Source organism: Lytechinus pictus, chromosome 15, assembly GCF_037042905.1.
Source record: "Lytechinus pictus isolate F3 Inbred chromosome 15, Lp3.0, whole genome shotgun sequence".
Classification (NCBI taxonomy): Eukaryota; Metazoa; Echinodermata; class Echinoidea; order Temnopleuroida; family Toxopneustidae; genus Lytechinus; species Lytechinus pictus.
In genome coordinates, this window is record NC_087259.1 from 12,871,287 (window position 1) to 12,893,102 (window position 21,816).

At 35.4% G+C, this 21,816-nt stretch overlaps 1 protein-coding gene across 2 annotated transcripts in view; it reads left to right on the forward strand.

The window, feature by feature from the left end:
* The first annotated feature begins 1,132 nt into the window (after positions 1-1,132).
* Positions 1,133-21,816, forward strand: part of LOC129277301 (hemicentin-1-like) — a 90,102-nt gene continuing 69,418 nt past the window's right edge. For both annotated transcript variants that reach the window (XM_064110780.1, XM_064110781.1), the window contains exons 1-8: positions 1,133-1,214; positions 11,016-11,138; positions 17,279-17,450; positions 18,085-18,336; positions 18,923-19,180; positions 20,204-20,348; positions 21,005-21,126; positions 21,554-21,702. In XM_064110780.1, the coding sequence (XP_063966850.1) occupies positions 11,028-11,138; positions 17,279-17,450; positions 18,085-18,336; positions 18,923-19,180; positions 20,204-20,348; positions 21,005-21,126; positions 21,554-21,702 (1,209 nt within the window). In that variant the 5' untranslated portion in view covers positions 1,133-1,214; positions 11,016-11,027. The remainder of the gene's footprint in view (positions 1,215-11,015; positions 11,139-17,278; positions 17,451-18,084; positions 18,337-18,922; positions 19,181-20,203; positions 20,349-21,004; positions 21,127-21,553; positions 21,703-21,816) is intronic.

Genomic DNA, 21,816 nt, shown 5'->3' on the forward strand with positions numbered 1-21,816 from the left:
TTTGTTTGCTGCATGCTTCCGTGCTCTGAATAGGAAAATGTAGGCCGGTATGAACTTTGCAAGAATACTGTCTTGTTAAAAGTTGCCAAAATTCTAATTGACAAGTTCCCTTGAGTGTGTGAGAAAACAGTCTGTTTCTAATGTCAAGTCAGTGGCAATAGCTCTATACACACAGGACTATTGTAGCCATGGAATTACCGAACTTTGGATAAGTTTGTTAATATTATGATAGTTTTTTTTAAATGATGATTTGGTAGATATAAAGGGGTTCATAACAACACAAAGAAAATCAATGGTTAACAATTTCACTTTATAAAGTGACTGAGATTATAGTATTCACATTTCAAAGTTTGCAACCACAAAACAAAAAGTCTTCAAGCCTTGTACCTTGGGTAGATCCCAAGTACAGTTTGAATAAGAGTTATTAAAGGTTTCCTTCTTATGAAATGAAATTCAATACAAGAAAACTTTGGGGTTTGAATCACAATGTAAATTTACTTGTTCCTGTCCTGACTTTACCTCTAAACCACATTGATTTAATGGCGATGGTCTTCTGTATCTGAAGAACCCAAAGACAGAAAATGAGCAGCCATTTAGTGAATTGTCATATCATTTCTCTTTATCATCTTTTGTATTAATTTTACTCCCATCTTTTAGATTGAAGTGATACCATCCCACCACCCTGATATTAACTTTCAGTAGAAGCTTAAAGGTTTCTAGTTTTGGGTTTGTTACGAAAATAATTACTGTATATTATTGTCAAACAAACATATTGTCATGTGAATCTTCAGCTATCCTAGAAATTGCAATCACAGCAGGACCTGGTGAGCTCTAATATACACTGAAGGATCTTCTTTGTTCAGGAAGGTAACATTGTCCAGAAATGGCGTTTGATGACTACACATATCTACTGTTTTCATCATCTGTTAATCTCTTTCAGATTGATTTTAAATTTGAATTTTATTCTTCTATGATGTTTTTCAGAAATCCAAGAGATCACAATCACAGAAGACCCAGATTATTTCCAAAAGAAACTCAAGGATTTGTACGTCCAGGGAGGTGGTGATTGTCCAGAGAAGAGTATCACGGCCATCTACCATGCCCTCAACATCAGTGAACCCGGATCCTTCATCTATGTCTTCACTGATGCCAGATCAAACGACTATGAACTCACCAACGAGGTCCTCAAGCTTATCCAGGAAAAAGAAAGCCAGGTAAGAAAAAGATTATTGATGGTAATTGATGGGGTGGCGCTGCGAATGGTCAGCTGCAGTAGTTGTGGTGAGTTGTGAAATGCTATATTGGCCAATGTCCCATAGTCTTTTATTGTCGCTACAACGTCACCTTGCCATCTTCATAATATCTTTGGTCTCCAGGAAGTTTTGGACATATCTCAGAATAAATGGATACTGCAACATCAGAATCAAGTTCAAGCAAAGTCGCAGAGATCATTTTGTCTCAAAGATCTACTGTATAGGCCTATTGTTGTTCTGTTGGAAAATGGAAACTTGCAGTAAAATTGAACATGTTTGACCTGGAAACCCAGGCAGTCTTGAAGAGAGTGGCATTAGAAAGATGCTGTATTTCTCTACAATAGACCTTGTGCATTGACGCCATCATGCCGCCATCTTAGAGACTAACGCCATTGCCTTGTATGCATTGATGATATGTAGCTCCTATATCCTCAGGTGGAGGGTGTCACATGCATAGGGCCTGTATTGTCTAGTGAAAACCAGTGTACCACTGGGTCACCAAATGGACCCTGTAACATGAAGGTTAAGAATTTATCATGGGGATTATTTCTATGATTTTTTTTCAGTTTCATGATCAATTGCTAAACTTTAGCTTTAGGATGACCAATGGTCTCCAGGCCAGAGATGTACTTGATGTATCTGATATTGCAGAAGATTTAACTATGCAGTTATCTTATTTACAGAATATTCTTGAAAACATTGTGTAAATAATAATATTCAAAGTATTGTCAAAATATATCTCTTAATTGCAATGCCAAAGTGATAGCTCTTGAAGAAGTCATCAATGTTTTAACTTGACAGGTTACCTGTGTGACAGGAACTTTGATATAATACACTGTAAGGTAAGATGTTCAGACTGATAGATTAGCATTGTGTCTCAAGATCATTTTCCTGGCTTGTCATGAAGAAATTGAACAAGTCAGCTGCCTGGTGAAGTTGCTTCCCATGTTTACATGTACTTGAAGACTGATTATGTGTATTCATTGATGACAGAAACCTAGTAGGATCTAGGGATAACAACTGAACCTCAATAAATAGAGATGTTTTCTCTAGAGATGGGGCAGATCACATTTCAGTTCAGGGAATGTCAGAACATGAGAAGGAATGTGTGAAGGAACGTGTAAATGAATATACATAGATGCGTGCTGTGAAACATCAGTCAACAGCCAGCAGTCATCCTTCTAAACATAACTTCCTTGGATGAACTTGCCTTTGCTGATAGTGTGTTCACACTGCACGGAGTACATACTAAATTTTTATGAAAGCATTAGGTGAAGTAAGAAGAGTGATCTTAAAAATTAAGATGTTGTTCAAAGAGTAGTACTTAAGAAGCTGTTTAACCTTTGTTTCATAGCACTTAATATTGCTATGTCCTGTTGTCTTTCTACATTGCTTTATTTACTTAATAAAGTACTTTTTAAAAGAATAATTTTTGTACATGTATGATCAAGCATAGTAGATGATTGCTATGAGTAATTCAAGATTACCGGTAGATCAAGATTAAGTTAATTCGCTGTAAACATATACTATGTACATACAGAGTAAAAACATGTTTGTTCATAAACAAAATATAATTTAATATAGACAATCAGAAAGTAAGTCTCTTTATGAAATATTGTAAGGGCCAAACGAAAATCATAAAACACTTTGGATATGGTCCAATTAGTAACTAGTGTAAAATTAATTGATTATGAGAGATCTTTATAATCTTTGTGCTATAGGCCTAATCCTTTCTTTTTGCAATGAGCTTTGTCCATTTTAATCAGGTTGTGATATTTATAAAATTGGATTTCCATAATAAAATATCAATTATTTGAGATTCAGTTTTGGCAGCACAGTGTCTTTTCAATCTGGTAATGAAGTATGTATAGTCATAGGCATTTTATTTGTACTACTACTTTGTAGGTTTGAGATAACAATTAGGCCCTCCTTGATTGAATTATGAGGCTGGCATAAATAGCAATAAAACAGTCCACTTTGAAATTTGGTAGACTGATAACTCTGTTCATAGTATTATCATGAAACCTATTTGTTGTAGGTCCATGGTACTAGTATTATCAACTCCCACTATACTAGTTAGTAGTACTGTTACAGCTGCAAAGACCTTGGCAAGTCTGGCTGACTTTGACAGGAAATTAGCAAAAGGCAGGAGTAATCTGCCCGAGCCTATCTGATTGTTAGGTGTGAAAAGTAGCATCTAGTCATCTTTCATCCATTTCCTACTGAAATAGAATACAGAGTATCTAGGAAGGAAGGGTGATATCTTTAGGTCTTAGGTACGAGACAAAGAAGATCCTTAATTAACATTAGTTTAAGGTGGGGGTAAAGTAGTCGCTTGTTTTGCCTTTTTTGCAGGGTTTGGCCTGTTAGTATAGCATGCTATTGTGGGACTGTTTTGTTTCTGTTTAATATTGCGAAATTATATATGTGAGGTGAGAGAATCAGATAAATCTACAAGGTGAAAAATTCTCCCCTTTTGATGTGTAGTTTAATTATTGTTTCGATCTTTAAAAAAAAAGTATTTTCTTGAATAGAATCAAGAATCTAGGTAACATTACTGAAATTTGATTACTCAGTATTGACCACATTATTTTTTAATACATTCTACATTGCAGAGTAATCTGCATTTCAAAAATTTCTAATCGTACTTTCTAAATTAAAATTAAGGAGCAGTTAAAACAACAGAATAGATGACTAAAGACACTTTACAGAAATAAGCGATGTCGTGGTCCTCCCCCTCCTGGAAGAGAGCAATGGGCTTAATTACGATAATTATTTAAGCCCTAGGTACTTCCTTCTGTGAGGGTGTGGAGGAGCAGGGGGGGGGGGGGGCAGAAGTATTGATGTCTCATATTTTTACCTGGCCTATACAATACACCTGTTTCCAATACAACAAGTGCTGTTCTAAAGTGTATCTTTGACTTCATGTAGACCCACTGTACACCTACTGTACACGTTACCCAGATTTAAAAAAATGAATGCATTTGAGAAACTGCTTCATAATTGATTTTTTTTTCATCATATTTTGATATCATGTAGGTGTATAGTAAAATAACCATGATATTTAGTGAGACCATTAAAAATTATAACATTTTGTCGACAGTAGATATGTGTTAGTCTACATGTAATATTGAAGTATTTTAAATCATTTCATTTTTTGTCACATTTGGCCTCTTGAGAACTTTTTGAAAATTTTGAAAATGTTAGATACACCTTAGGCATAGTGTAGGTTTATATTGCTCAAAGTGAACTTGTTATCATGGGACCTTTAGAAACCAGTGCTGTATTCATTATCTCACTATACAATATCAAGGAGTCAGGGTTAGCCATGGTAAAACTAGATCAAGAAGGCTTGTGAAGATAGCAGTTATTATCATTCTGAGATATACCAAGGAGTTCTCCTTGATTGTGCAAGGGTGACACATTACTGATTGCCAACAGTCCTGATAGGTGAGAGGAAATCAGAATGCAAAATGCTAATGTTGCATATAGGGGTCTGCTTTTTACTTAGAAAACTAAACTTTATTATTCACTGTACACTTGTATTTTGTTACATATATATTACGATTATCAGTTTGTAATTTTTTTTTTCCTGGGCAATAATGCGAGTCTGCATTATTATGTACTCAATGGGTAGGCCCACTAACCTATGTATCAAAGTGCTTTATATTTCACAGAAAAGGTGTTATATTTATAATGTAAATATGAACTATTACATAAATGGTTTCATTATTCACAGGGAAAGCATGGCTTCTTTATTATTCTCCAAAGGAGAAGACCAGAAATGAAAATTAAATAAAAAATTTAGAGAAGTTTAAAAAAACAAAACAACGGTACTTGTTGCACATTGAAAAATAGATTTAGGGGGAATTAAAAAGAATTAAAATGTTAATTAATTATGATGAATTATTATTAGACTCTTCTTATTTCTTTCAACAAAAATTATTACTATTACATTACATTATAATATTATTTACTATTTTTTACTCCCTAATTCTTGTTATGGTATTTTTCACTCTTCCAGTTCTATTGAATTTTATTCAAAAGACCTTTGTTTATCCATATTGACTTCAATATTTTGACATTAGTTTTGTTGTTGAATGATGATAAATGTCATCACCTCATCTGTGAAATATCCCGAAGTTCACCTTGATAAAACGCTGATCAGTCTAGCAGATATACCTTCCCTTATCATTTGTTCTAAAGCTGAATCTATCAACGAAAAATTAGGACTTAAGGTCACCACAGCAATCCAACCATCCCACTTTTTTGTCAATTGAATTTGGTTATATTTAGTTTTCTTTTATATTCGGTTAATTGACCGTGGCCCAAGGGGCCTGTCCTGAGCTGACCTTTGACCTCTGACCTTGCTCAGGTTAGCAGCAGGGGAGGTCATTAGCACAGTGGGTACTGTTTAAAGGGGACTAGACTGATCAAGTACAACAAATCGCGAAGGTTATCAAAATAGATTCATTCCAGAGGAAATCGCTCATGAAAGGAAGAAATACATCGTCTGGTTTTCATTTAGATAAGCATAATATACTTGGAATTATGAGTACAATTATGAGCAGAAAATGCTTTGTTCATGCCGCAAAGCCGCTTATTCGTAAATTCTCATTCACCTGCATAAAGTAGTTTTTCTGTCTCTTTTATTTCTATTCTCCTTGTCTGTCCCTCTGACTCTCCTCCCCCTCCTGTCTTTCTCGGTTTATCTAGGGTGCGTTTATCCGCCACTTTTTTACCCTATAATCATGATTCCAATCATGATTCAAATCACGATTCTGCAGAATCACGATTGCGTTTAGTCGAAATTGAATATAATCATGATTAGAATCACAAACATGAACTACGAAAAAAAGGGCGTTTGGAAAGACGTTTCTGCAGAATCACGTACGAAAATGTTCGGATAAACGATATCGTGATTTGAATCATGATTATATGACGTCATTGTGTCGAGCTATTTCCGGTTCTTGCCAAGGCGCGCGCCCCACGTTGTCACATCACATGTACGTCGCCGACCTCCAATTAAGTGTCCAACGTTGACCTATACTTCCTGGGTCAAACTGCGCACTGTGATGCGCACTGGATCGGTCCGAATCCGAGGAGAAACAGCGTTGGAACGAAGGTCGTCTAAACCCTGATTCTGTAGTAATTGTGATTCATGTTTGTGATTTGAATCATGATTCCAATCATGATTCAAATCACGATTCTGGCTTGAGGTCGGATAAACGCAGCCCTAGATGTCTCTTTACCTCCCACTTTCTCTTTCTGTATGGTTTCCTTTTTTGGACTGCTGCTTGATTTCTAATACAGACATTACAAAGTTTCAGAACTTTTTTAGAACATAATTCGGCCTATATACTCTTAATCTCTTGCCTAAACTAGCCAGCATTTATTTGTAATTTTCTATCATACATTAGTTTACATCTTCTGTAGATGCATTTTCATTGCATTCTTGTGGTACGTGATAAATCCGTATAGCGAGGAGTCCACTGGGCCATCGCCAGTTTGCGCCAATGCAAAATGGATGTGGCGCCTAGTGTCGCCACAAAGGTGCTTTATGGCGTGCAGTGGCTCAAACTGCCTCCCAACTGGCATGTGGTGGTGTGTAGCGGTGCCAAATTAAATTATTTTAATGTTGAAATTTTTTGCGCTGTTATATGCCACAATGCTTTACACCTCTAGGCACCTTTTTGGCGACACTAGGTGCCACAGCCGCTTTGCATTGGTGGGAACTGGCACCAACTGGCACAAACTGGCGATGGCTCAGTGGATTCCAAATTTCCAAGCATACAAAGCTAACTTTATATTACCAAAGAACATGTTCCAGTTATGCATAAACTACATGTAGCCTTATGAAAAGCTCTTCTGAATTGTTTCAGTCCCATCATGCCCATTGAGTATCGCTGTTTTTTTTTTCGTCTGAGATGGATCACTCCTCCCCTGCCTTCCCTCCCATCCTTCCTTTCTTCCTCCTATCGTCATAACCTGTCCCTTCTCAAGGCAATCCTTCTCTTTCAACTCTAACTGACCCCTCAAACTGTATTTCATGCATTGTCAATAAACGTTAGTAAATATGGCCTATGTAAGCCAATTACAGGTGGAAAGTGTCTTGGGTAATGATTCATTCTAATTGATGGGCACGATTAGTGATTGCTGATTAGCGTTACATCTTTCTCTTACAATACAAGTTCTTTTGTACATCAACTTTTTAGGAAAAGCATGAATAATTTAAAGAAATATATTTAAATAAAATATCGAGACTGTATTATGCCCTTACTAGGCCTGTATTTTATATTGTTGGCTTCATCCTGGGAAATATAGATAAAATTATGAACATGTTGCATTTTGACCCTTATGAACATTTCATTTATATCCCCAGGGTAGAGATTTATTCAATTGTTTGCCAAAATGATTTGAACACAAGTTACAGTGGTAGGCCTAATGTATGGTATGGAGTGAAGTAATCTATAAGATTATTGAGATGAAAATGAATATATGTAAATAATGAATGTGCATTGGTTTGAATACAAAGCCTTTGAAAAATGAAGAATATGGCTTTGATACAGCCATAAAGTAATGAGAACTCCAATTCAGGGGCCACGATGCATCTTATGTGGATGAAGAAGGATGTGGAAAGTGTTTGTTTGTTCTTGTCAGTGATGATAGGAACGCCATACCGGGAGCAGCGACAAGTCAGAGCGTATTATTTGGAGAAGATAACTGCTTGCATAGAGCCTTTGATACTTCTCCAGTCGTGACAGATGCTCATCTCATCGCCATGCCGATGTAACATCAACAGAAGTTGAGAAGAGATACACCGTCTTTCCTGTCAGGAAGGAGAGAAGAGGATCTGTAAGGGATGCTCCTGGTCTTACACAGGCTGTCAAGAAATAGCTGTATTGGGGTCACAATTACCAATGGAAACTCCCTAGGCCAAGCAACATCTTTCCATGTAATTCAGTTTGATTGAATTAATCAAAAACAAAAACAGAAAATGAAATCCTTTTTATGTTCTCTTATATCCTCTTTCAATCTTGTAATCACTTTATAGATGAGGGTATCATGTTTAATGACTTGTTATAATAATAATAATAATATATGGTATTTATATTGCGCACATATCCACCTTGTTAGGTGCTCAAGGCGCTCCTATATTACCCTATATTATAGTAACATATGCACAGTCTTACGATCAGACAATCAAATTGAATGATTCCAGTAGCTTTAAAACTGTTATTTCAAAATTGTTATTAAATGAATAGTCTTTTGAAACAGGCTGCAGAACTTTTCTTTGTTATTCTATATTGTAAAGTGCTTTTGGCATGTTACTTTGGAAAAATGTATGCCAAAATGTATGCCAATATTGGTACACTACCAGTCATAATTCTTTGAATCACTATTACATGTTAAAACCAGAGAACAATAGATTCTAGAGTTGATGGACTGACTGTTATGCTATACTTTATCATAAAAAAGTAATTCATTTGAATTAAAATGCAATGTTTGAGATTCAGATACTGATGATAAAATGAATACAAGAATCTACTCAAACAACACTTAATCTTTGTTTATTCTGAGAATAAGTAAAATAGATAGTCAATGTTGACTATAATTATTGCCAATATGAGGAAAAAATTGTAAGATAGTACAGACAATAATAATAAATGTTATTACATGTAATATTGAACAGGGGTTTAGGACAAATTTTGCTTCATGACTCATCTCACATTTACATATTTATTTTTGATTTCAAGAAGCTTGACCTCAAGTTCTAAGTAATACCACTTTGCTTCCTCGTCATTCGTGCATATATATGTTTGTTAATTATTTAAGTTTACTGATTACTTATGTTTGTTACGAGAGCTTAAAGGTTATTTCTTCTGTTTAGCTCTTCATATTGTTTGTATTCTGTTTAGATCCGACTCCTGCCATTTTTGTTCTTGTATTATGTATAACTTTTGAATAATATGTTTGTATCATTGTGAAAATAAATGATATGATTTGATTGATACCTGTCTTATTCTTAAACAATAGCTCGTTCTTGCTTGCAGGACCGTTATAAAAATACTCTTGATGTGTATCGATATCATTTTGTTGTGGGACTGTGTAAAACTCTTCCAGAAGACAGCGGCGATCTCCCCTGATTAGCAGCAAATCTGTTAATATGGGTGAGGGGCAAGGAGCCCAATCCGTTAGAAGCTGTCTGCTATTATAGGAATGGGCGAAAATAAACTGCCGCAGATATACCAGCCCCGGTATCTTACCTACTTTCTGTACTTCACCTTCCTCCTCCTTTTATGTGATTGGTTGTATCTTACACTCAAGCCGAAGCACCATCTTAAATCACGTACCGGGTACGATTGTATCTGCTCATAATAATTTTACCTCCACGATCTGTGTCTCGTTTCATAAAGACCTGTTACTATAACAAATGTATAATTCATATAACAAGTTTACTTTCAGCTAATCTAATTCAATGATTTAGGGAGCTGTAAACTGTTTTTTGGCAAATTTGTTATTGTGACAAGTTTTATGAAATGAGGAATCTAATCATACTTGAACTACCACCCCCCCCTCCCCCTCCCCCGCCCCCTACTAAGATATATGTATACTCAAGAGCGGCTCTGTTTGCGGTTCATACATGGTCTATAGCTACTTGGGTGTAATATCATTAATAGTCTAATTCTCAGATCATATAGCACCATCAAGGCCACTGTCAAACAGCCCCACTCAGTTTGTTATCGTGTTGGTCAAAATTTACCATTGATTATAAGGTACATGCACATCATTCAAAAATATGTTTCACCCTGTAAATACCGAAGAAATCATGAATTCTAGAATGATTTTATGCTTTGAAGTAAAAAATGAGTCATGAAAGTGACATTCTAAGATGCAAATCGAAATGGCTCTGGTTATTTTTTTGTCGTAAATTATCCAATAGACTAGTCTGAGGATATTTCATTCATTTCAATCTGGAAAGAGTAAAATCTCAGAGAGTGAAAAGGTGAATAGGAAATTGCTTCTTCCAAGATGTTGAACGATCGTATCAGGTTCCATAATTTGTTCTAATGTGGATGATTCATTCTTCATTACAGGAATCTTCACATCATGATTACATCTCGACAGATTGGCAGTGTTTGATATCCTTCATATCAGCTTCATGTCGCGGAACATTAAATTCCATCCCTGTCATTGCCTGTGTTTTGGAATAGATCAATTTCTGATATCTATAAAATTGATGCAGCGTTAGTTAATACATTTTCAGATTAAAGATTAAATGTTGAATATTTCATAATCATCTGTGGCTCGCTTTTAAATCTAAATTGTAAAAACAAAAATTATAAATGAATTATACTTTAGTTGAACAATTATATTAATGTCTAGATCGCAAATTTAATCGTATCGTAAAAAAGTAGGAAAGGCGATTTTGGAAGTCGGTCCTATTCATCTTTAGATGTCAAAGTGTAGACCTTTATATTTGTAATTTCATTCTTTGGTAATTTAAAACTTCAATAAAGATAAAAGTATATAGTTTGGTATTGATTTCGCTGTGCTTGATCTAGGAGTTCAAAGTCTCTGATTTGCGATGCAATTATCAGCCTCTGTGATTTGCATCATTAGCTAAAAGTGTACTCTTAGTCATGACCAACTGGCCTAATATCCACATAGACCATGTATATAATTTGAGTGTAATTGATGAATCATAATATCCCTCTGATACAGGAAAAGTCCAACATACTCCTATCTTGTTCGTTGCAGGTTGTTTTCGTCATGACCGGAGATTGCGGGAATCAATCTCACCCGGGTTTCCAGGCCTATGAACAGATCGCTGCCACCAGCTCAGGGCAAGTCTTCATGCTTAACAAGTCGGATGTGGATCTGGTAAGTAGAACGTGTTAAATGATCAGTCGAGCTGTAGTCTTAAGGCATAGTGAGTTTTTGACCTAGGGCGCATTTCATGGAACAAATTTCACTCTTAGCCAATCTGTTGCAAGGATTTCAGTCACTGGTGTAAATCCCCCTGAACAATTGGTGTGACGCAAGGATTTACACCAGTGATTTCAGGAGCTCAGATTGAAGAGTTAAAAACACATTTTTTTATTATTAATGGCATTTGTTCTGGCTAAAGCCCCATCACAGTTATTCTGAATCGAGCAGAATATTCAACATTCTTTCCTCTTAGAATGAACCTCAAAAAATTTGAAATACGACCAAAACATTTGGGACAGTCACAAGAATTAGACCAAATATTTTGAATGCACTCATATTCCGCTCAGAGTTTCTTTAATGCCCCTCAAATATCCAAGAACAAAGCACAATTTTCCAAATTGACAAAAAATGCTGCTCATTTTGTCTCTAAGTGTTCATGTAACTAGTGTGTGCAGATGGGTCACATGGTCACTATACTTTCTTTGAACTCCAGTTGGGTAAATTCAAAATCTCCCATGAATTTCTCATTTCTTTTTATTCCAGACTATTCTGCTTGATTCCGAACAAGTGTGATGGGGCCTTTACCCACTATTGCCTCATGCTAATTGAAATGCACATTTTGTTCCACACATACGCCTCCGCATTGAGAAATCAGAAAATGTTACTTTGAAGATCTCAAACTGACACTTTATAAGGAGAGAATAAGAAACATATGACCCTCTATTAACCCTTGCACATATGTTCTGCTGCGAAATCAGTGAAAATCTATGGCATCAATTTTCTTCAGATTTATCAAATGCTGATCAATTGATGTAGAAGGAATTCAAGAGTGATGACAGGCCAGCAATCATTAACTAATGACATAAATCTGAGCGTGATTCTTAACCTTTTCTTATTCATGTTAAAATTGAATGTGATAGAAATCAATCAGCAGATAATGTTTAAGGAAGGAAAACTTGGAGGAATGTAGCGAAATTATACTAATCTAAGCAAGACATCTTTCCCTTTTATATAAGGACGCTTATGTAATATTTTCTTTCCTTCAATTGATCCAAGATAAGGGGATGTCTGAGGAAGAAGAAATTGGATGAACCTGGTAAAAATAAACTAAAGCAAGATATCTGTCTCTTTTTCTGATATAAAGACTCTTGATAGATAAATCAATCACCAATAAATGGATGGTTTTATGAAGGAAATTAGTAGAAACTTTGTAATGTGGCATTAATTTTTATGCAAGACATCCATCCATAATATTGTTTTCATACATCAATTAATCACAGATAAGAAGATGTTTAAGGGAAATATATATAGAAGAACTCAGTAAAATTGCATCAACCAAAGCAAGACATATTTCCCCTTCTTTAATATAAAGACCCTTGTTATATAATCCATCATTTGATAAATCATTCAATCACCAATAATGATTTTTTAAGGAAGAAGAACTCGATAGATTATAAATGACATCGATCTGATCAAGACATCATTCCCTTCTTTGATATGAAGATGTCTCACATCTCTGATAAAAATCGAAGGGAAATTGTTTCAGCGCTGACACTTTAAGATTTCATTTCAAGATAGTTCCCCAGATGTTTAGATTCAGACGAGATAAGTATCACATGATATGAAAGTTTGATCACTTTTAACTGGTTACATGCTAGGAAATAAATAGCTGCTGCCAAGATTGCTCACAAGGACAGGATAGGATAAAAATATCTCCTCACGTTTTTTTTGTGTTGAAACACAGGTTCCTTATTAAGATGCATTATTGGATACATCTCTATCAATAAAGGAACTTAGTTGCCATGGGTATTTTCGGTACATGAGGTGACCACACCTATATAGTTGAATGGGAGAGTTTGGTATATGTTTGCTTGAAAAAAAAAAGAATTAATATTGAAATTCATATGAATTTAAAGCTATTTCATAATAAATAATGCCAAAAAAGTTACATTTAAGTAGGTTCTTTACTTTGTCTTTTCTCCCCAACATCAACTTTTTTGCGCATAAGTTTTATGTATTCATCATGCTCCAATAGTTTCGTCATGAGCTATCTATGATGTATATTTGTTCATTCATTTATTCATTCATTCATTCATTTGTCCATTCGTTCGTTCGTTCTTTCTTTCGTTCATTTGTTTGTTTTGTTTGTTCACTAATTCATTTATACAGTGACTGTACATACATGTACATTAGTTTTCAGATATTAAGATCTCCAAATGTGTATTAAAAATTACAAACTTGTACCTTTTGTTTATCAAAGTTACAATAGTATTTTTGTGTTACTCTTCCCAAAAAATAATATCTTTGGGTTTTCTTTTCTTCTATGCTTATTTACCATGAGCTACTACAATACAAAAATGGCATTGGGGAAAAAAGCCATAGAATGAATTTGTTGCCCTTGTTATCTTGAAATATAGACCAGCAATATTCATTTTCAAAAGTGATTCATAATTTTGGAAATAATTACATACTTCATCGAATGGCCTTCCCAATTACCTACATGTAGGTCTCTGGTCATGACCACACAAAAACTTGTTCCAAATATGGTTCTCTTTTTCCTGACTTCCATAGTTGCTTGATATGTATTGGAAAGAACATTCTGTGGTCGCCAAATTGGAAGTGACACCAGGACACTTCTAGAGAAACAAGTTATTCCAACAATAACACAATGCTGGATGTATGGCATAAATCAGAAGGCAGGTGCTGAATTATATTTGACAGCCTCCTTAAGAACAATCTTAACTTTTCCTGAAAAACAGGGAAAGGAGTGGAAATTGAACAATTGGTTTCTAAGTATTGTCTAACACAGATTGCAAACTTCGGTAGGTTGCTTTTAAGCTGAATATTACTGAAAACATATCTGATTCACTCTAGCACGATAATGCAGTAATAATGGAACTGACATGTGTTTCAGTTTTAAATGAACCTGTAAATTTTGTTCTTGTAAGAGAGCAATTGTGAAGAATTTTTGAGATTTCAAGTTTATGTTTTACTCTATTCACTTATTCTAATTTTTCGATTGTTAGCAAATTCTTCCTATACAAGTCTGCATGTATATTTACGTTTTCTTTGTGTTTTGAGAAATGCAAGTTGACTTTGCTATAAAGTCAACTCCCTTATATCACCGAAGCATTCAGGGAAACTGAGATTTCCTGCTAATTATAAGAAAGGATATTGTGAGAGACTCTAGAGACTACAAAGATTAATAAATGAAAGTAGAGAGAGAGAGAAGGGGGGGGGGTTGGGAGACAGAGAAGGGGGTAGTAACTTTTAACTTTTAATAGGCGGTATTACCATTATTTGGGGGAGGGGAATGGACAACAAATGCTCGCCGAATTTTTGATTACTGACAGTTGGGTGAAAAATGTAGTTGAAAGTTTTTAGCTCAAAAGGAAAGTAAACACTCTAAGCTTAATTTAATATTTTTATTTAAAGTTTGTTGTGTAATGAGATATTAGGACTTTTAAAAGTTTCAATTGATGGACACATATATAAACCAGCAATGTTACAGTATCATAATCAGATTCCAGTGAAATAAAATAACGTTTAGTTCATTGATTGATATGTTGCAAGTATTGATTGCTAGATGCCTCCACGGTAAAGAGATACTCCACTGTTCTTGTCATTTTGGGCATTATTGATATATTTTATGGGCAGCCATGAAGAATCTTATTTCGCCCTACATCTTTTGTGAGGGGCATTTCTGACTTTGTTGAACCTTAAATGCCTCAGAAGGTCATACAATACTGGGAGATCTGCCACAGTTTGCTGTTCTATGCCCTGTCTTACAAAGAGTTACGACTGATCTGATCAACCACAACTATGGAAGGCCAGCAATGTCAACATCTAAATTGCATGTTTTGTTCAAAATATTTTCTAGATATGATGTATATCCATACATTCATTGTTCTCGTGAAGATTCAGTGTGATTCTCTTTGTTTACTAAGGAGAATTTCGAATTTCCTGTAAGAAAAATAATGGTATGGATGGATTTCCATACAGTTGAGAATGATTGGATCAACAGTAACTCTTTGTAAGACGGGGCCCTGATCTAGCAGCATGAAGATGATGATGTCTATTGATGTTGATAAGTCTGATCAGGATGCGAGACAGTAGGAAGCTCATCTTCTATAAATACTCTAGTCTGGATAAATGTCAAAGGATAACGGAGGGGGTTAAACGGATCAGCAAAGGTAGGGGGATGTCTGTATGGATGGTGAGGAGGAGGGGGGGGGGGTTAGTGAGTATTTGTTTGTGAATGTGTTATTTGATGTTATGTAAGTTGTTATGAATGGAGTAAGGAGATACAAATGTTGCCTAACAATTACCTCCACCGATAACAACAAATGTTGCCTGTTAAATACCACCACCACTACCTCCTCAAAAATGTAGAAGAGACACTAAAACCAGCACAAACTGGGAAATGAAAGCTTTGTTTTGTGTTTACTATTTAGAAATTAAAATATCGATGATCTTTGACCTATTCGTAGATCAGCATAGGGTGGGGGAGTGTGTGTGTGGGGTGGGCGTAAGTGGTTGTGCATGTGGCGTTTGACATTATTTCTTATTACTGTATTACATAGGTACAAATTTTCTATATTGACTTTTCCTTTTCTTTTTTCAAGAGTTGAACTTTAGTTTGAACCAGAACTATATTCTTGAAAGGCCTTATGATGTCATGATGTAGTTATATTGAACCTCTTTGTAGATAATTTAGACTGAAGCGATATTTCAAAGGACTTTTATTCAATGTGGAATCTTCTGATGATTTATCCTAAACCAATAAAAAGGCGTTATTTTGGTAGCTTGTAACAGTTTAGCTTTGTCTTTACTGTTATGATACCGGACCCTGTATCAGTAGTATCCCTGTCTCAATGGAGACCATAGTGAGGAAGAATACTGGAACTGTCTCTGGCATTGAATCCATTTCATCAAGATATATAGAAATTAATATTGATTAGTAAAGTTGCATTTGAGTCTTTGGAAAATTTTGAGGATTTTTTTCAATGTCATTATTGAATAATTCTTTGAATTATTATTTTTGTTGTACTTAAATATTTAACTTCAATAGGAAATACTAGTAATAAGCACTATGATAAGCTTCTTGAAGGGGACTTATATCATGAAGTAAACGACTAGATTTATTATAGCTTACATATTCAGTGTTTTCGTGGTAAGGAATGAGGTGATTAAGGATTAGTACCTTTGCCAGAGGCACAGGTGAACTGCCTCACAAGCTTCCATCTTATCTCTTATGTTGACATTTTCAAGGTGACTTAAAGTAGTTTAAGAGTTGATGAGTAGTGTTGCACTAATGGGCCAATCCTCATCAGCCCCAGTTTATAAATATTGCTGCTTCTGATCATCCATCAGACTACATCAATCAGAATAATTTTTGTGAGATTATTTGTAATGAAGATGCAGTTCCAACTAACGGTGGCAAGAAGATGCGAGTCGAAATTTCAAATTTGGGTGGTCATACTCGGGAACAATTATATGTTCAAAAAAGAAATACATGGCCTCCATATTGATTCATTCCTTGCCATGGAAACTTTCAGAAAACCAGGTCCAATCTAGACATGAAACTTATTGGCTTATTTTTTTTCTTGCTAAATATCTTGCTATATGGTGAATTATTTAGGAAATTCACAAAGGAAACACTTTCAGGCTTTGCCTTAGCCTAATTTATTAATGATACCCACAGTATATGATATATTATTTAAAAAAAACCTCATTCACATTTCTACTGGGGCGGCCGTGCAGCCAGTCAAAAATAGCAGTTTTACAAATTTTTGTACCAGCTTCATATAGGTGTTTTGAGTAAAGATGAATAAAATAGCAGTTTTCGAATTGCCAGAGCAAATATGACTGAGGTTTAAAACTTAAAGCAAAAAAGTGTGCATCTCGTGTAGCCCAAGAACACATCCATCCACTTTGGATAATGGGAATATAAAGAATAATCGAGAAGAATTTGAGGAAAGTTAATCAAGTTAGAATTTCCAGATTGAGAAAACTTTGGTTGATAGAGAACTGCCACCTATCTGTAAAGGTAATGATGAACAAACCCCTTTCATATCTATCCTCTCCTGCAGGTGTTGCGATTTGTTGAAGTATCTCTGCAGTCTCGCAAGGTCAATCTTCTGTCAACGGACTATGAACATGGGGCCACGCAGGTCCATCGGGTTCCGATAGACTCCAGGATAAGACAGATCACAATCTCAGTCAGCGGTGATAATAGGAACGTCACTCTCAGAGATCCTAACGGTAAGGCCATAACCCGAGCACTTTCTTAAAGCTGTTTTGTTGGGAAGCCTGTACTCTGTAAATGCAGAAAGAGGTGTTTCACAAAGAATTCAGTGTGACTAAGGCGGTGTTGCAAGAAAAATGTGCAATCAATTGCAAATTTTCAAGTCACACTCCAATAAGAGCTTGACCAGGGATCAGTCCCTTTGGATTAAATTGTACATCTTTGTACAGTGAATTTTAGTTCTTTGTCGAGCAATTGTTTATCTTTCTGATTTGGAATAAGCTGAAATAAAAGAACAGATTACTCATCTCTTTTGGATTCAAAGAGTAATCCTTTCATAATTTTGATCACCCAGCTTAAAACCCACAATAAGTTACTAGGCAAAGTTCTCAGAATAGTAATTTATGACCTAAAAATCATACGATTGGCTGCGTAAAGGAATAAGTCATGTACCAACTCTCAAAATATTAAGTCACAATAGTCATGTACCTACTCTCAAAATATTAAGTCTTGAAAGCCAGTTAATTAAAGTATTTTTACAACCATCTTCATAATCTTTTGGTTGTTGAGTACATAAGATTGGTGGTTACTTTCTTGTCATTGGTTGTGTTCAGTAACAATTTTTCTGTTTTCTTTGTACCTTTTTTGCAGGAAGAGACATTCCATTGATAAATTCAGTAAGATTTCAGAGTGGACAGCAGTATTTAGAGGAACTGTTAACATTAGAAAATGTTTATGTTGTTGGAATGGTTGAGCCGGTTCCTGGATATTATGAGCTTATAACAAACTCTAGAGATGAGCATACAGTGCGTGTTACAGCTATAAGTCTTTTGGATTTTGCCTTTGGATTTGCTAGGAACCCAACTGCTGACCTAAATGATACCTTCCATAGACCAATTAGAGGTAAGTTGATATTGTGTTATATGTTTAATTCTCTCTAATTCATAATTTGAATTTTGAATTTTGCATGTTTGTACTCCTAAAAATTAAGAAACCATCACAATAATTTAGGCAAATGTATGTAAGGTCTATATTGTTATTGGCATTTAACCTAATTTTGAGTTACACTTATGAAACGATTTGAAAGCTGAATTTTTGGAGTTCTAATGGTAACAGTAAAGGCCTGAATAGGTGTTGTGGCTCAGTGGATAAGTCTCCAGACTTTGATTTGCAAGGTCCGGGGATTAAATTCCACCACAGCAATCCCCTCCTTTGCCAAGGCAGTTTTCTTTATTTGTCGTTCTCCACCCAGGTGTAGTAAATGGGTATCCAGTAAGAAGGAATTCATTTACTGCTCAAGCACCTGATCAATGTAGTTGTGCTCTAGCTGAGGTAATAGAATGCAGCTCTTAGAAACAATGTATTTTAAAAGTGCTATATAAATATTGCGTATTGTTATTTGTATTATTGTTATAAAGCATTAGGTTACATAATCCTTTCAAAATATAGATAGAGTGCATGCATTTCTTTTTTTGTGTGTGTATTTCAGGTGTTTCTTCAAACTTGATGATAGAAGCACTTCACCTGAATCCTCCTGGAGTCTTGGAGAAGGTGGAGTTCTTGAACCTGAGGGGTGAAACCATCTTTGAGACCCGTCTTACTCAGAGCACAGAGAATCCAGACTTATACATTGCCCCTAGCACCATACCACCAGATAGCTACTTCCACATTAGGGTATCGGGTATCGACAGCAGGAACTTCAGGTTTCAGAGGCTTAGCAAGGCGGCCATCAGTCCCCTTGTACCAGGTCAGTTAGTGCCTTCATATTGATATCTAGCATACCTGGCGGGTGTTTCATAAAGCTGTTCGTAAGATAAGAGAGACTCTAAGAATGACTGGTGATCCAGTTTCTTTTGTTAAATGCTATACACCATTGACGATGGTTTAGCGCGTAAAAAAAGGTTCACCAGTCGTTCATAAAGTCGCTCTTAACTTACGAACAGCTTTATGAAACTGCCCCCTGTTTTGCCTTTTGTGATTAACTACTTTCCTGCTTGATTTAACGAAAGACTGAAGTTTAGTTTAATGACTATAGGAGTGTGTGCCGTGTGGTGTAAGTTCAATATCAGAAAACAAGTTTTATCCAATATTGATTTATCATTTTCCGAAAGGTCAGATGAGCGCTAGACCTTGTAGATGAAACAAACAACTTATTCAATAAAAACTACTCCCGCTCAAACTTCAAGGACCTCTGTTTTTTTTACTACAGTCATGGCTACATAAATTCAGTCTTATTTAATAAGATTCCTTCCTGGCAATTAAAGAGTATTTAGGTTGAGGGTCAATTCTGATTCTGTGTAGAGGAGAAGAAACACTGAATTTCAGACTTAACTTTTGAATCATGAATGCAACTTGGTTCCATGACTTTTGCTCCGGTGACTATTGCTCTGCTATAGATTCAACACAGTAATCAAATGACTAACTTCAACTCTGGATTTAATACCACAATCTACCCTTACCATAACCCTAAACCTAAACAGAAAACTCAGTTCCTCCCTAATACCTCAGTCACATTTGCTCTACGGTGGTTGTACGGCAAGTAAAAAACAGCCATTTTATTCATTTTTATTGAAACCACCTATATGTAGCTGGTACAAAAAATGTTAAAATGGCTGTTTTCGAATTGCTGTACAGCCGCCGTATAGCAAATGTGACTGAGGTATTACTCTAACCCATCTTAGACGAAATATGAAGTCCAGAGCAGTTGTTGCAGAAGCAAATGCCGTGTCACCATCCAACTTAATTATTTTTTACCCTTGAATATCATCAGATCCACCAACCACCTACATGCCAAGGAGGACACCAGGTTATTATGGAATGAATGCTGTTCTGACATGCCAGATAGAAAGTATGGTACCATTCTCTGTGCAGTGGATGAAAAGGGGCACTCCCCTCGATGGACCCATTGATTTCAGGTAGGCAATTCCTTAATAGTGTTCAATCTTTTAATAAGGCACCATACCAGGATCCCGTTTCAGAAAGACTTGTTATAATAACTATCAAATAATTTTTAAACAAGTTTATTATCAGCCAATCAAATTTAATAATGTCAGTGGCTTTAAACTGTTATTGCAAATTTCTTGCTGTAAAAAGTTTTCTTAAATGGGCCCCAGTAGAATCCCTGTCCAAATGGAGGTATCTGTGTGGAGGAAGATGAGTATGTGGCTTCCAGCAGGAGTCTCGCTATAAAAGCAGTGGCTTTCCTGCATTCCTAGATTTTGTCTTTGATGAAATGTGAGGATTATTGATGAAAAGATGAAAAGATACTGGTGGGATTCACAAGGCATGAGTTTGAATTTTGATTAGGTACCTAAGGTGGTTTCCAAAAATATAGTCAGAAAAAATGTTGTTTTTAGAATTTGAACTTACCATGTCATTTTTTAAGCATGGCAGCACAATTACTCTAGAATAAGCAGAGTCACTGTTATGTGCACTGCATTTTAAGGAAAAGCATTTCTAAACATAAGTTAATAAGTATATCACAATGGGGCTGGTGCATCAATTACCTTTATTTATTTGTCCAGCTTAAATGTTTTTATTGAATGTCAAAAATTAATTTTACTGATAACAGTGAATCTGGTCAAGCAACGTGGACCATAGAGAATGCTGATAGCCGTATTGAAGGAGTCTACTCCTGTATAGCAATCAATGAAGAAGGAAGTTCACGATCAGAGACATACCTCGATATCACAGGTAATATACTTTTTCCTATTCAAAGAAAGCTTCAAAACAGATTAAAAAACAATTGTTTACAGACACTTTGTAACAACTGTACATGTACTTGAAAAATTGAATATATGACAATTCTTTTTATACATTTTATTGTTTTTAATTTTGTTATTTAATTTCTTTTTCCACTATTTGTTTTTTGTTGTTTTGTTCATTCCAGCCATAAATGCTATGAAATTAATTGAATTTAATCAGTAAAAGTGCAAGACTTAGATTTGATAAGGTGATTGAACGATGCATGGCCAGCTTTCAATGGTACAGATTTATTGTAAAAAATGACTGGGGGGATGAATCAGCCCCCAGACTTAATATTAAAACATAAACATGATTGAGAATGTCTATTGCAAATTGAATAAATCAGAAATCCTCATGTCTGTTTTGACTTTTCTAGAGCCTCCTCCTGTGATCGCTAGGACTTTCAATGTATCTGTTCTTCCTGGTAGCGACGCTGTCATGTCATGCTTTATCTCCAGTACTGTCGAGTATAACATAACATGGGATAAACCAAATACACTGGTGTCACTACAAGGCCACAACAGAGTAAGTGTACTGATTTTATCAGGAATGCAGTGATCTTAAATAAATGCAAAGTGGAGAGAAAAATAATTTTTTTTTACACAAAGTTTCGGAGAATAAGTGATGATAAGATGGTTA